Source organism: Herpailurus yagouaroundi, unplaced genomic scaffold (assembly GCF_014898765.1).
Source record: "Herpailurus yagouaroundi ecotype Mexico unplaced genomic scaffold, PumYag 100, whole genome shotgun sequence".
In the NCBI taxonomy this organism is placed as follows: Eukaryota; Metazoa; Chordata; class Mammalia; order Carnivora; family Felidae; genus Herpailurus; species Herpailurus yagouaroundi.
The window spans coordinates 79,876,110-79,892,975 of record NW_024412391.1 but is presented as its reverse complement, the minus strand read 5'-3'; the positions used below and the strand labels follow the sequence as shown (position 1 = coordinate 79,892,975).

Below are 16,866 nucleotides of genomic sequence, written 5' to 3'. Positions count from 1 at the left end.
TTTTTTTTTTAAGCAAGGGGTCAGGGATAGCTTTAGGGGGAGTTGCTTATCTTAGGTTTTGAAATGTCAGTTGTGAAGTGACAATTTTGTCATGGGGTAGATAACGGGACAAATCAATGGATTTAACTGAAAATGTAATTCATAGAGAATAATTCTCTAACTTCCGGTGCTCTTTCCCAAAGGGTAGCACATCAAGTCTTTTATTTTGTGCAACCTATTCCAGATACTGGGGATGGGGGGGGGGGGAAGCTTAGTGTGGAGGGGATGTGTGTGAATCTTCATCGACTGGTTTTCTTTTGCTAGTTCTTGCTTTTGACCGTAAGAAGGAATCATAATAAGCGTACAGTGGATTTTATTATACATTAAACAATTAAGTTCCAGAGTTCTGTAATTGGTAATATCTTAGAAAAACAACAACAACAACAAAAAAAACTTCATGCTTTTAGAACAGGGTAAAAAGATTGCCGGTCTTCCAGTAGAAGCTAACACTGAGGAGGTGTTCTTTGCCAAACGTTACAAGGATTAAACGAGACAACGCAGGTAAATTACTGAGTAATATCGCAACAAATACAGGCTGCCATTATTATTTATATAAGTGCAAATATAGGTATATGTACAAAATTCTCTATAGATGTATATAGACTACAATAATTGTTCCCAATATTAATGCATAGATATCTTTTCATTTTTTATTTATATAAGTAGAGCTACTTGAGAAGTTAGTGGTTAGTCTCGGGCAAATAGTGATTTAAAAATAAAAATAGCATAGTAGGAACTGCTTCAGAAAATTATGCTCCACGTATCGCACCTAGGGGAATAAAGTAATCCTTTTCGCCGCGGAACTGAGGAGTCTAGGAACCTTTCTTTTGTGAGTCTTGGTCCCCAGCCGGATCCGAGTCATTAGAGTAACTAGGCTGCCGCACACGTTGGCGCGGTGTGTGCGGGTGGAATTGGCCTCCGCACCGCGAAAGATCCATCCCGGAAGTAGTTGTTGGTCGTCTCCATGCGCCGGTTCCTGGGCGTCGTAGAGCCAAGGCGCGAGGCTCGGACCCAGAGGTAGAGCCGGAGGGGACCCTAAGCGCCCCCGGCCCAGGACGCTAACCGCTGCGCCTGCGGGGCCGGCCCCGGCGCCATCATGCTGCTCCTGCCGAGCGCTGCGGACGGCCAGGGCACCGCCATCACCCACGCTCTGACCTCTGGTACGTGCCCACTCAACCCCGGCTGGTCCCCTCTTAGCCGCCCCTGCCTCCGCCCTCCACCTGCGCGACCCCGAAATCTCTCCCTTCTTGTCCCTGGTGCCTGGCACCCGGACGCGTGGGCCGTGACGAGTGACTTTTTGCTCCAGGCAAAAGAAATCCTTCTCCAGACTGGAAGAAGGGAGGGGGCGTCTTCTTTCTGCCCCGACAGTTCTTCCTCCTTTCGCCGCTGCTGACTCATGGATCGGGCGGAGCAGTTCGGGGCCGAACCGTCTAGTAGCCTAAAAAGGTTCTTGTAAGCATCTCCTTGCCTAGGTCAAGAGATTGCCCGCAGCGAGCTCCCACGTGCCTCGCGTCGTACAAAGCCTTGCTGCTGGTGCTCTGTTAAACATCTTTCTCCCTCTCTGTGTTAGTACCTTCTTTGATTTTTAAATGTCAAAGCTTAGAGACTGCTCCTCATACTCAAAACCTCAGTATGAAAAGACCTTTGCCGGTGATGCTGCTAAGATTTGTGTAGGCAGACTTTGAAAGAGTCATTGAGAGTTGACTGCTTCTGTAGTTTCTTAAATTTATAGCCCAGGACAGTCGTGGGTATGATAAACTTAGTCTCTAGTTTCAGCCATCCACGTTAATTACCATAGCCGCTTATAGAGACAGTTGTTGGATTTTGATCCTATCTCATGGCACGTGTTGTGTTCTGCTTGCGGAAGTCTCTGTGATCTTAAACTAAAAGGAAAGGCTTGAAAGGTGATGTTCTTAAAAGCCACACCCATACCACACAGCTAGTACTTCTTGAACATAGTGTTTGAATTCTCTCCTGTGTATGGTACAGGAAATCTTAATTTCCCAAACCAACTAAAGCATGAAAAATAAGTTATTTTTAGAAAATTGTGGCCATTAGGTACAATGGGAAACAACATTTGAGTTACTTATTGCTACAGGGCAAAGTCTTTTGCTTTTGCGTGGACTATGAAGTTAAAGTGTTCATGGTTTTTTCCCCCTGACTCAGATGACCTTTTTTGAGTCGTTAATGTACAAATGTGCAGTGATTTATCTTCGTAAAACCTTACTTTGATTCAAGAGGTTGTGATTTTCAGAGTGGTTTCAAATACGGTTTTTCATTCAGTCTTCCAAGGAGCCATAGAAGATAAATATTGTTCCCATATTACGGTTGAAGACATCTCTGACCCATTGCACGTAGTTGCTAATTGTCAGACTTAGACTAAATCCAGAGCTTTTGATATCAGATCCAGAGCTTTTACCCTATAGCATAGCTGTGTTAGTTAAACCTCTTTAGCTGCTTGGAGAATTGTCTTCCAGAATCATTGCTAGTGAGTTCTTAAAATTTTTAAAAGCTGAATTCAAGGTTTTAGTTAAAATATTTTGAGTTGTTTTTAGAACAGTTTTTTGATGAGGTTAGTATTTTGGAGACAGTTTATCATTTATTGTTTTATTACAGTTATTGGTCTAACAGTAAAGCAGTTGGCAGCAGTTATCCCTGTTCCTCACCTTCCTCTCATACCTTCAGAAAAGTATTGATTTATTGTTGACGTTGCTGAATGCTTTGTCAGATAACTCAAAGAGGTGGTTTGAATACTCTGAATACTAGGAAATGATTATTGCTAACCCTCATGTTAACTGGATTGCAGGCTTACCTTGTTTTATGGCATTTTACTTTATTGTGCTTCAGTGATACTGCATTTTTTACAAATTGAAGGTTTATGGTAACCCTGTGTTGAGCAAATCCATCAGCACAATTTCTCCAGCAGTATTTGCTTACTTTGGGTCTCTGTCACATTTTGGTAATACAGTATTTCAGACTTTTTCATTGTTGTTTGTCATGGTGATCTGTGATCAGTGATTATGACTAGCTGACAGCCTGGATGATGGTTACCATTTTTGGGCAATAAAGTATTTTTCAATTAAGGTGTGTCCATTGTTTCTTAGACGTTAGCATAGCGTAAACAGAACTTTTATATGCACTGAGGAACCAAAAAACATATTTGATTCACTTTTTTGCAGTATTTTTGCTTTATTGTGGTGGTCTGGAACCAAACCTGCACTATCTCCCAAGTATCCCTGTACTGCAATTATTTCCTTAGTTGATGGTTTTAAAATTACATTCTGATGCTATCGCTGTTTTGATCTTATTTATTGCCTTGAAATAGATTTATTCCATGCAATACATTGAAGCCTCTCTTAACGCTTTCAATCACAGCCTCAACACTCTGTCAAGTTGAACCTGTGGGAAGATGGTTTGAAGCTTTTGTTAAGAGGAGAAACAGGAATGCTTCTGCCTCTTTTCAGGAACTGGAGGATAAGAAAGAGTTATCAGAGGAATCGGAAGATGAAGAATTGCAGTTAGAAGAGTTTCCCATGTTGAAAACACTTGATCCCAAAGACTGGAAGGTACTTAATATCTGAATCTTTTGTTCAGTCAGATGCTTTGTTAGGCATAGGCAGTTTTCCCACAAGTTTTCTGTCAGTAAACCATTTTAAGATACTTCAGCTAAGAGAACCATAATTGAGCACCTGTCTGTTGTTAAGCTCTGAGCGAGATGGCCATAGGATACTGTCTCTGCTGGAAAAATCCAGAAAGTTTTCACAGAAAACATAATGTTTGAACTGGCCTTAAAAGAATGAGTAGCAGTTTGTGAAGCAGAGAAGGGAACAAAAGGTGATCTGGGCAGAAGGAATAGATCTGCAAAGACACAAAGGAGTAAAGAAGTATACTGCCTCTTCAGGGATTAGTGAAGAGTAGAGTAGGATGCTTGAAGGTTTGGTGGTGAGAATTTAGTCCTGAAACAGTCTAGACCAGATTCTTTTGTAGCGTCCTTTTTATGCCATGCTAAGGAAGGAGCTCAGATTTTATTTTCAGGGCAGTAGGAAATCATCAAAAGTTTCTGAGCTAATTTTAGCAAAGTAATTCTCTTGGCAGTACAGAAAATTATTTGAAGAGGGAGAACAGGGCTGGAGGGGAAGTGAATGGTTTGCTATTGTAGGGCAAGTGCAATAATCCAAGCCTGCAGATGCATACTTGAGCTAAATTTGTGGCTGAGCTTTGAGGAAGAGGGGCCACTGGCTTTTTTTTTTTGGAGGTAGACTTGGTAGAGCTTGGTGACCTTGGCTGTGCCGTATAAGAGACGGAGATGTACTCAGAAGACCTCTGAGCATTCCAGGTTGAATGACCTGCCAGTGTCTGATATCAGTCACTAACACTGGGATGCAGGAAAAAGGAAGTTTGTGAGGGAATGTGGTGTTTGTGTTCAAGTTTGGCTATGTCGTAATTGAGGTTCTACTAATATACTGGTGACGTCTTTTAGTAGATGGTTAGAAATTGGTCTGTGACTCTGAAAGAGAATAGAGTCAACAACTTTTGCAAGTTGTTGGCAAGTCTTAGGTGGTAGTTGAAGCTGTGGGGAATTGAATGACATCAGTCAAAGAGAAGAATATAGACAAATAGGTATCATAAAGCCCTATTAAGTAGAGAACTAGTATAATATTTAAATATGTATATATACTATGGAATTAGAGTGCCAGAATTCAAATCTGGCTCTGCCCATTTAGTGTGGTGGGACCTTGGCAAAGTTACTTGAGAAGTCTGTTTCCTACGGTGAGATTGCTAACACCTCAGAGGAGTTTAGTGAGGATTAACGCAATGATGCGTGTAAAACACTTAACTTATCGCTTGACATAGGATAAATAATAGTGGATAATTTCTCTCTCCTCGCTTGTAGGATTAAATAAGATAAAGAGTATGTGTAAAGCACTTAGAAAAGTAAGTGCTGAGAATGTTAGCTGATTCACATATTGTCATTATTGATTTAAAAAAAAAAAGGACTGAACATTGTGGAGCATGAATATTTAAGGTGTGGGCAGAGGAGGAGAAGCAGCAAAGGATACTAAGAAGGGTGAAAGAAGTAGAAAGAAAACAAAAAGACATTTGTTAGTTCCACAAAGGTTTATTAAACATCAGGCACTAGACTTCCAGAAACTAAGAGAGGAAGAAGTCTCAAGAAGAAAAACACAGTCACCAGTGTCACTGCTTTGGAGGTCATCCCATAACATGAATAATGATAAAAACCTACTGGGTTTGGCAAATGAAGCTTAGGAGACCACACTGAAAGCCATTCCAATAAAAAGGTTGGGATGGCGAGCGATTATAGTTGGGTTGTAGGAGACCACAGTGCAAAATACTCTTTTTCATGGCTGAGTTGTAAAGAAAATAAGAGAAAATAGTAACTTGAGGGAAAAGCAGGGTCAGGAGAAGATAGAACTGGGGATTGTTGAGGTCTACAAGAGAGAAAAGAAAGAATGAAGAAAGTCTTTGGTATAGAAAAGAATAGATGATATGACAACAGGTAGCAGGGTTCATTTGGTTGTTTCTTTTCAACAAACAGGATCAAGCATCTTCTATGGGTCAGACCCTGTTCTGGGTGCTGAGAAGTCAACTGAACAAGACAGTATCACTGCTCCCACATAGCTTGTATTCTAATGAGACAGGCAATAAGTAAACAACCAAAGATGTGGCCACCAAATGCTGGGCAAAGAAGAAGAACAGGATGATGTGATAGAGTGTCCATATGACTGCTTTAGAGTGAGTAGGTGGGGAAGGCCTGTGCAGTTGACATTTAAGATAAAACCTGAATGACACATAAAGATCCGCAAGAATGCCATTCCAGGCAGAGATCTTTTTTTTTTTTTAATTTTTTTTTTCAACATTTATTTATTTTTGGGACAGAGAGAGAAGAGCATGAATGGGGGAGGGGCAGAGAGAGAGGGAGACACAGAATCGGAAACAGGCTCCAGGCTCTGAGCCATCAGCCCAGAGCCTGACGCGGGGCTCGAACTCACGGACCGCGAGATCGTGACCTGGCTGAAGTCGGACGCTTAACCGACTGCACCACCCAGGCGCCCCCCAGGCAGAGATCTTGTGTGGGGGCAGAAAGAAGTTCAAAGTGCCAGGAACTGAAGGAGGCAAATAGGTGGTACAGAGTGGATAGGGGGTGTGAGGAGGTAAGGAGCAATAGTCACTGGAAAGTCAGTGGAGAGTTTAAAGCAATGACAATTTTTAAATACTTCAGAGGGAACAAGAAGGAGCAGAGATGGGCAGAGAAGGTTGTCTGTTTTAAATAAGGTGATAACATTTAAGCTGAGGCTGAAGTATGAGAAGACGGCAGCCACATGAAGAAGGGGGAATGTGCCAGGCTGGGGGGAGGAAGAGCTCGGTATCTGCAGTGAACTGCAGCACCAGTCATGTATTTGGAAGTGAGTGATCGAGGTAGAGAGAGACAAGCCAGGAATAGTGAGAAATGGAGGTGCTCAGTGCACCTGGAGCTCAGAAGAGACGTCTGTGCTCCAGTGAACTGGGGAGTCATAAGTGTATTCTAGCCCTGGCACTGAATCGAATCACTTTGAACTGAAATGTAGAGAGAGACAAAAGAAACCCCAGAACTGAGCTTTGCAGGTCATAGAGAAGCCAGTAAAAGTGGCTGAAAAAAGCTACTGGAAGGTGGGAAGAAAACAGAGTGAATGCATGGAAACACTAAAGAAAGATAATATTTTAAGGAATGAGTCAGCTGTGCTGCCACTGGGAGCTGAAGTCAAGTGAGGGCAGATGAGTGGTCTTGGATTTGGTACCTGGAAATTGATACTGAAGAGAGCAGCCTCATTGTGCCGGGGGTGGGAGTGGGTGGAACAGAACCAAACTGGAGTGGTTTGAAAATGAATGCGAAAGGAGGTAAAATGTGTGGACACCTTTTTCAAGAAGTTTAATGTTGACGGACAGCAGAGAGATGGAGAGAGTGGTAACTGGAAAGGGGGTCATGGATGTGTTTTTAAGGATGAGAACTAACAGCATCTTTTTCTACAGATGAAGATAATCCACTTGAAGCTTGGGAGATCCCTGAAAGATACTAGTATATATGAGGAGACGTAGAGAAGACAGTGCTTAGAACCAAGAGGAGGGGTGGAGTAGTTTGTCTCAGGAGGACAGACTTCTTCAGTTGTGAATGGAGGAAAAGGGGAAAGATGTATGGTTGCAGGTAGGGTAGTACAAAGATTGAGTAGGAATTTGAGTAGGATAATTTACATCTTATAGTTAACTGGGAGGCAGGGCTGCTGATAAGAGGGTGGAGAAGGATCTGTGAGGGTGGAGGAGAGACTAGAGAAATAGTAACCTTAGGGAGTGGAAAGGTAAACCATTTGGAATGATGGCCAGGCGTAATGAAAAAGCCCATCCACATGAACTTTGTAATCCTGAATTTGAAGGGAAACCAGTCAGCTCTATTTAACTTTTTTCTCCTGTGTTTCATGCCCCCAACTCCCTTTTCCCCCCCTCTCAGTTCTCCAGTACTAGACTCACCTTTTGAGTTCTGTAGGGAACCTTCACTCCAGTTGCTGCTTCAACTTGTCAGTTTGCAAGGATGTTAACGACAGCAGGTACTTCCTCTCCAGAGAAGCCTCATCTCTCAGTTTCTCAAAATTTCCATCCAGCCTACCTTTGCTCTGCACAGCTTCTGGTCCTATCCTTTCATTGCCCTGGCCCAACCCTGTGGGGCTGTGATAGTGCTTCCCTCAGTTTTGAAATCTCTTGATTTACGGATGGCCATAGGATATTACTAGGTGTTAGGAGGAAAATGGGCTCAGTGGTCATGTAAGTTAAGAAAATGCTGGGTTTTGCAGGTTTCTGTTTGGTTGGTTTTTTTTTAATTGCAAGACTTCTCAGAGCCTTTGATTTATATGCATACAAATCATCAAGAAGGCTGTATCACAATCCACATTTCCCAGACTTACATACCACAGAATCCATTATATATAGAATGTCTCCTATTATGGGATTCTCACTTTGGGAAGCACTAAAATGGGTGCCAGCACAAGGGATATCAGCTCCATTTCACACCTGACTTCCTTTTGTGTCTTTATCAGAACCAAGATCATTATGCAGTACTTGGACTTGGCCATGTAAGATACAAAGCTACACAGAGACAGATCAAAGCAGCTCGTAAGTACCTAGTTCTTTTGAAATAATCCAGTATCTGGTATAGGAAATGTTAATCCTTTTGAAAAGATCTGCATGATCATATTCTGTAGCCATAAATCTAGATTCAACAGCATTTGTCATATGGTCATAACAATGTATAACCCATAGTCTCCTTTACCTTCAGAACCAGAAAGCAATCAGTCTCATGCATGGACAGAGGGTGGGTGGGTGTGTTTGTGACCAAGATAAAGAACATTCTTCTAAAAGCAACCTTTTAAAAATTAATATTTCACTTCCTTTCAGTAATACAGCCAGCTGTATTTAGTGGAAGCTGCCTTGTTAGTTAGGTTTTCTGATATTATTTTGTGGTTTTGGGTTACATTTTTGTTGATCCCACCTGTCTTTTCTGTCCAAAAAAGAATTATCTGATGTTTCACTGGTTTTTTTCATTGACAAGATGAAAAATTTCAGGGAATTGTAGGAGCCTAGTCTTCATGTGCCTTATAAAACACCATCCCGGGGCTCCTGGGTGGCTCAGTTGGTTAGGCGACCGACTTCGGCGCAGGTCATGATCTCATGGTTTGTGGGTTCGAGCCCCGTGTTGTGCTCTGTGCTGACCACTCAGAGAGAGCCTGGAGCCTGATTCAGATTCTGTGTCTCCCCCTCTCCCTGCTCCTCCCCTGCTCACGCTCTGTCTCTCTGTCTCTCAATAATAATGTTAAAAAAAAAATTTAAAAACACCATCCCATAGTGCCCTACACACCATTCGGTTCTCTTGGTTAGTAAAGTTTGATGAAAGAGGTGAAGATGATTAGTTTTCTGTGTTCTATCTTAGGAGAATGTTCTGCCCTCCACTCTAGAGAATGGATATTAAGGTCAGAGGAGGTAAGATGCGGCCATATGGGAAAGGAGTTAGGGAGTCAAGGCCAGTCAAGAGGAGAAAGTATTACACTTGGAGGAAGGTCGCTGAATGAGACCCATCTCAATTTGAAAAATACTAGTTGAGACTAGGTATAGTTGATAAACTTAAAATTTTCCCCATTAATTGTTATGGTTAGGAAAATCACAAGAAACATTTTTAACAAGGTGAAGGAATTTATGAGATTATTTCAGATCTGTTATTCGGTTTCTTAAAGAACTGGCATGGTTTTAGACTAAGCATATGTTAATGCATATGAATAGTCATTGCAGTATACATAAATGCCAGGGAAGTTCATTTGCCATGGAAAAATATTTGCAAAGTCTTGCTATATGAAAGAAGAGCATACAAATACCAAATGAGTCTTGATACATATAAATATGTGAAAGAATTAGAAGTGATTTAGAACTGTGAAAATAATTGATATTGTAAGGTGAAGGATTTGTTTTTTTTCTGTAAAGATAAAAAATGTACAACTAACTATGGGCTGTGTGGGTGGCTCAGTTGATTAAGCGTCCGACTTTGGCTCATGTCATGATCTCATGGTTCATGATTTCGAGCCCCACGTCGGGCTCTGTGCTGAAAGCTCAGAGCCTGTAGCTTGCTTTGGATTCTGTGTTTCCCTCTCTCTCTGTCCCTCCCCTGCTCACACTCTATCCCAAAAATAAATAAACATTAAAAAAAAGTTTTTTAATGTACAATAAACTGTAAAAGAAACATTCCTTTGTTTCTAAGCCCATTCTTTTTATTGGCATAATAGAAATGAATTTTTGAATACTCTGTAGCCTGAAATTTTGCAGCCCCGGTGAACAGATTGTTAACATTAAATATAATTATAATTCACTCTCTGCCACTGTGTTGAATATTCTCAGTATTTATTCAAAAGGAAACTCATTCTCTTACCTCTGTCATTATAAAATAGACAGCGACTGCTTTACTGCTTTCTGAAATCTAGTCCAAAGGTAAAAATGCAGAGTTAGTGGTTACAAATATATAATTATTAGGACAGACAAACCTCGTAAAAATATAAGTTTTAATGCATTTGAGATCCTTAGAGTTCTTACATCCTATTACATACACATAAAAGTTTTATTTTTGTTTAATGTATTTTGAATTGCTAAAATGAAAATTAAGTCAGTTAAGGGTCAATAAAGTGAGTCTTTTTTTCCTTCTGTGCATTATCTGAAAAGAATAAATCACTTCAAAAGTTGAACGATGGGTTAAGAGGAAGTATTTGAATACTAAAAGTGGTGTTTCAATTGCTTGCATAATTTTGTTTTGAAGTAAAATTGCCATACTGGCCTGTAGGTTTGATATTCTTTGCATGGAAATGGTCTTTGGTGATTTGAATTTTCCAACTCTAATACTTCTGGTTCAAAATATTTCTGACATTTTAAACTGAAGCTGTTCTATATTATGCTTCTTAAAGATTAAAAATCCTATTCGGAGACATTTATAATGATAGCAGTATGAGTGTATAATGAAAAACCTTTTTGCAGTGTACCCTCAAAACATCCTAGAAACTGTCTTCTTCAGTGGGAGAAGGGGGGGTGTATCTTTGAAATTTCAGTAAACAACTGCTGCTTCCAAATTACCCTTGTTTGTATTTTAGACCATGTTATTTGGCTTCCTAGTTTTATTTATTTATTTTTTTTTTTTTTATATTTTATTTTTGGAACAGAGAGAGACAGAGCATGAACGGGGGAGGGGCAGAGAGAGAGGGAGACACAGAATCAGAAACAGGCTCCAGTCTCCGAGCCATCAGCCCAGAGCCTGACGCGGGGCTCGAACTCACGGACCGCAAGATCGTGACCTGGCTGAAGTCGGACGCTTAACCGACTGCGCCACCCAGGCGCCCCTGGCTTCCTAGTTTTAAAATTGAGTAACATCTTTTGCTCCCTCCACAAGACCAGTATAGGACAATCTTGGGACTCCCTACTGCATATGGATTAGGCAGAAAGCTCCATGAAGAAAAAAACTAGTGTAACATAAGAGGAGACTGTCCAACAGAAAATTGAGATATCACCTCTCTTAGACTGTATCATAAGATTCAAAAGGAAACAAGTATCTACTACATGTTGTCAGTAAGATATGAAGACACTGCTTTTGTGTGTGTGGGGGGGGGGGGGTAGGCATTGAAGAAAGAGACTAGGGGAAGATAAGCAGAATTGCCTGGAAACTGAAAACATGAAAGCAGAATTCAGAATTAGAAAGACTGACATACAATTAGACAAACAGTAAAGCAAAGGACAACCTTGAGGAATGTTCCCAAGATTCAGAGGGGAAGAATAAAGAGATGCCTGATTTCTAAAGTCAGAATAAATGTAACAGAAACCGTAACTGCAAATAAAGAAGGAAACTTACCCTTTTTATAAAAAGATACATCTTGGGGTTGAGAGTGTTTGCAGGCATGTGACTTAGGTTTCACTGCTCAGCACATTTCCTTTGAAATTCAAGTATGAGTTAGGCTGTGCTGCACAGAATCAATTTTGCCAGCAAACGTGGAAGAGCACTGCAAAACTTGGGGCTTTCACCCTACACCCTAGCTGTGGAAGTAGCCTGTGCTGTTTCCCTAGTGCCCCACAGTTGTGGATCATCACACCTCTGAACTGTCCACTATGATTTGATCATAATTCCTAGCTACATAACTTCCAAGCCTGAGTCTGACTCTTAACAGATTTTGTGAGCTGTCTAATAACTTTTAATAAATTCCTTTTCTGCTTAAACCGGCTAGAAGACAAAATGCCTCTTCTGGAGTATTAGTGGAGAAATTGATAATATACTTGACTATAAAAAAAATCTTGGAGTTCAAAAAAACAAAAATGTGTTTGTCAGTTTTTGAAGCCCTGCTGTATATGTAGAAATCACTAAGTTTATTATGCCCAAAGAAAGATTTGTATTAAAGTGTTTATAGCAACCTTACTCACAATATCCAAAAACTGGAAACCACTCAAATGTTCACCAAGCAGGATCATGGATAAGCAAACTGCTGTATATTCATACAGTAAATTAGTACTCCGTAGTTAAAAAAAGAACAGATTACTAAGACTTGCAAGAATGGTGATGAATCTCAAAACATTGGTTGAGCAGAAGTTAGATACAAAGATCTACTCTGTGATTCCACTTACATGAAGTTCAAGAACATGCAAAAGTAGTCTATGGTGAAGGAAATTAGGTAGCAGGGCATGAGAGTTGGCTGGAAAAGGGTAAAGGGAATTCTGGGTGATAGAAATGGTCTGTATTTTCTTTGGTGGTAGTTACAGGGTAGATACAATTGTCAAAACTCATTGAATACTTAAAATCTGAGCATTTTGTTCTATGTAAATTTTATTTTAATTCCATAAAAGCTGTGATTTAACAAAACAAAAAAGGTCAGTCACTTGGGAAATCAGATATACTCTTTGGGGCCTAAAGAGGGAAAAATAAAATAGGCATTCAATTCAAGGGTTTAAAAGACTAGCACTAAGGAACATGGAGGAAAAAATGGATTTATAAGAAGAAAAAAGAAAAATAAAACCATTACAGAAGATATTTTTAATTGAGACCACTATTAAATAGATTCAAAAATTTTGATAAAATGAACTTTTCTGAAATTGAGGAAAAAAATTTTAAAAAGTATGAAAGAAATACCTCCTGGACACTAGGGTGGCTCAGTCAGTTGAGCCTCCAACTCTTTCTTGATTTCAGCTTAGGTGATGATCGCAGGGTCGTGGGATCAAACCCTGCATCAGGCTCCATGCTGAGTGTGGAGCCTGCTTAAGATTCTCTCTCTCCTTCTGCCCTTATCCCCTGCTTCTTATCCCCTGCTTGCTCTTTCTCTCTCTAAAAAAAAAAAAAAAAAAAAAAAAAAAAAAAGAAAGAAAGAAAGAAAGAGAGAGGAAGGAAGGGAGACTCCTAAAAAATGTTTTTAGGAGTATCTGGTTGGCTCAGTTAGAAGAGCATACAACTCGATCTCAGGGCCGTGAGTTTGAGGCCCCATATTATGTTGTAGAGATTACTGAAAAAATAAAAACACGTTTTTAGACCCAGGTAATTTTTCAGATGAATTATTCCAAATGTTTAAGGAATTAAAAACTGTCATGATGAATTAAAAACTGTTTTGGGGGGTGCCTGGGTGGCTCAGTCGGTTAAGCGTCCAACTTCAGCTCAGGTTGTGATCTCACGGTCCGTGAGTTCGAGCCCCACGTCGGGCTCTGTGCTGACAGCTCAGAACCTGGAGCCTGCTTCTGATTCTGTGTCTCCCTCTCTCTCTGACCCTCCCCCATTCATGCTCTGTCTCTCTCTGTCTCAAAAATAAATAAATGTTAAAAAAAAAAAAAACTTTTGGAACAGTTAGTTTGTGAAGTTAACATAATCTTGGTATGAAAACCTGGCATAAAAAGATAATTATGTAGACAGTAAAAAAAATCGTGGTTGCCTGGGGTTGGGAGAGTAGGGATGGATGAATAGGGCAAGCACAGGATTTTTAGGGCAGTGGAAATTCTATAAAATATTGCAGTGATGGATACATGTTCTGATACATTTGTCCAAACCCATAGAATGTACACCACCAGGAGTGAACAGCAATGTAAACTACGAACTTTGGGTGATTATGATGTATCATTGTAGGTTCATCAGTTGTAACAGTTCGTCACCTCTGATGCCTGATGGTGGTAACAGAGGAGGGGGAGACTATGCATGTAGAGAGACAGGGCATGTAAGAAGTCTCTGTGCCATTCTCTCACTTGTACTGTAAAGCTAAAACTGCTCTAAAAAATTGCCTTAAAAATAATAAATAAAATGTTAATACCTGACAAGGAGAGACTTAATAAAACTACAGACAGATCTCATCCATGAATGTAATATAAAACCAAAAAATGCCAGTTAAAATAATAGCTAATTGAACTCAACAGCGCATTAAAAGAATAATACCCATGTAGAGGTAGGATTTCCCTTAGGAATCCAACTTAGGAAATACATTAATATAGTTAAATCTATTTATGGTTTAGATAATATGTGATTTCCTCTAGGGAAAATGTATAAAACACAATAACCATTCCTTTTTGATAAATAGAACTTCGCAAAGAAATACAGCTAATTTTCTATTTTGGTAAATATTTCACACCCACAGCTAACAAACTTAACCATGTGGTTTTGGTGATATTACCAGTAAAATCCCTGGGAGAAGCTAACCTGCCTATTATTTTTTTATGCTATTAGGAGTATGGTTTAGTGAGTTAAGATTAAATAAGAGGGCTATTAGAAAGAAGAAAAGAAATATTTATAGGTAATACAGGATCTACCTAGAAAACCAAAAGGGGGTTGCGTCAGGTGGCTAGATGTAGGAGAAAGATGCAGAAATAATATAATCTTTTGGACGTTACCATCAAATATATAGAAGGGTATAGTCATTTTAAAGATGATCCCAGGGCAAGAATAGGTAACCAGAAACAAACCCTGGTAAAATTTACCATGATAAAGGAGATATCATACATCACTGGAGAAGGGAAGGATTATTCAGTGTAATTAGGACTTCAAAAACATGAATGGTTTAGATATTAACTTGAATATGTTAAAATTATAATTAAAAAAAGAATTTAAAAATGTTCTAACTGTAGAAAATATTAATGAAACTAGAAAATACATTAAAATTGTTGAGAATGAAGTGCCTTCTAAGTTTATAAGTACTCAGAAAAAAATTATAAAAGAAATGATCAGTAAATATAAATGAAAATGACTGATCTGTATATTGTACATATATAAATTATATGTAAGTATACATATATGTAACATGTACACATGTTCTTTTTATTTATGTAAAACATCTATTTTGAGGATTCCACCCCCCCCCATAGGTTCTCGTTAGGTTAGTTGGCAGTGAAAGTCTCCCATCTCAAGAAGTAGAAGTTGTACATATACATAAATCGTGTGTGTGTGTGTGTGTATGTCATAAACATACACATGTATACATAGGTGTGATTTATATGTATTATATATATCACAGAAACAAGTTATATTAAAAAATAAATATAAATGGAATATAAAAAATGTATATCACAGACACAATGACAACAGTATTTATAGAAAAGCATTTTAGAAGCAAATATAGTAGGCAATCACTTTTGAATTTAAAGCTGAGGTATTACATTAAGAAAATTGAGCTTTGCTGAACAGGAATAGAACAGGAGGGAATTGGGGGGGGTCTCAGGTTTTCATTAAATTAAATTAAATGAAAATTTAAAATGTAGAAAACACTTCAGACAATTTTATTTTTAAAGAATTTTATTGATCACTCTTAAAGCATTCTTCTCTATTAATAACTGAGCACTTCCATTATAAACAGAAGTTATGAGTTTAAGGGAAATGAAAACTTGTTTTAAAACACTCTTTTGTTTCAAATCCTATATATTTTTAAACCTTTATCTGATGTAACACTAAGTAATAGGTAGCTTGTGATGCTCATGGGGGATGTACAGAGAGGAAACTTTCCCCCCCAAAAAGACTTTTTAAAACTTAAGCGTAGGGGCACCTGGGTGGCTCAGTTGGTTAAGCATCCGACTTCGGCTCAGGTACTTGATCTCACGGTTTGTGAGTTCGAGCCCCGCGTCGGGCTCTGTGCTGACAGCTCGGAGCCTGGAGCCTGCTTTGGATTCTGTGTCTCCCTCTCTCTGCTCCGCCCCTGCTCATGCTCACTCGCTTGCTGTCTCTCAGAAATAAAGAAACATTAAAAAAATAAAAAGTAAAAAAACAAGTGTAATAACAGCAGTTGGAGAAAGCATTTGCATCAAGCATTGGACAGAAGCCTGATTTGCTGGGGACTTTTGGATGGGTTGAAAGAGTCATGGTTACTTAACCTCTCTTTGCCTCAATTTCCTCTTCCATAAAATGGAGAAAATAATAGCACTTTCTTCATTGGGTTATTAGAAAGATTAACTGATGAATAGTGCTAGTATATATTAAGTGTTCAACAGATGTTAACAGCTAGCCATAACCTAGTAAAGTGAATCAAACAAAGAAGAGAAACCAGAACAACCTCTCCTTCCTCTATAGATGAAGGATGAAAGATAGAACCAAAAATATTGTTGAGCCCAGTAATAATCGTAGGTTTAAATAATTAATACCCATTGCTGGTGAGGCTGTGGTGAAATACATGTTCACATAAGAGTATGAAGTAGCCTAACATTTAGAAAGGAACTTGTTCCTACATTTTCACTCACTAATGTCATCTCTGTAAGTACATCCTCAGAAGAAAGAATCCTGAATATGTACAAATACATCTCTACAAAATGATTAAAATTGGCATTACTATAATAGTGAAAAATTGGAAGCAATTTAAATATCCAGCAATAGAGAAATAAATTATGATAAATCTATTTGAAATACTTTACTGAGCAATCATTAAAAATTTTTCGAAGGGGCACCTGGCTGGCTAAGTTGGTAGAACATCTGACTCTTGATCTCAGGGTCGTGAGGTCAAGCCCCATGTTGGGCATGGAGCCCACTTTAAAAAACGAAAATTGGGGCGCCTGGGTGGCTCAGTCGGTTAGGTATCCAATTTCAGCTCAGGTCATGATCTCACAGTTCACGGGTTTGAGCTCCGCATCGGGTTCTGTGCTGACAGCTCGGAGCCTGGAGCCTGCTTCGGATTCTGTGACTCCCTTTCTCTCTCTGCCCCTCCCCTGCTCATGCTCTGTCTCCCTCTGTCTCTCTTTTTTTTTTTTTTTAATTTTTTTTTTTAACGTTTATTTATTTTTTGAGACAGAGAGAGACAGAGCATGAACGGGGGAGGG

The 16,866-nt window shown here is 39.4% G+C and overlaps 1 protein-coding gene across 3 annotated transcripts in view; it reads left to right on the top strand.

Moving 5' to 3' along the window:
• The first annotated feature begins 925 nt into the window (after window positions 1-925).
• The window catches only part of DNAJC2 (DnaJ heat shock protein family (Hsp40) member C2), a 37,538-nt gene continuing 21,597 nt past the window's right edge, over window positions 926-16,866 (top strand). Inside the window, exons 1-3 of one of the 3 annotated variants that reach the window (XM_040472857.1) lie at window positions 926-1,199; window positions 3,415-3,605; window positions 8,124-8,199. In XM_040472857.1, coding sequence (XP_040328791.1) covers window positions 1,136-1,199; window positions 3,415-3,605; window positions 8,124-8,199 — 331 coding nt within the window. In that variant the 5' untranslated portion in view covers window positions 926-1,135. The remainder of the gene's footprint in view (window positions 1,200-3,414; window positions 3,606-8,123; window positions 8,200-16,866) is intronic. The other 2 variants (XM_040472858.1, XM_040472859.1) reach the window with 2 other exon arrangements.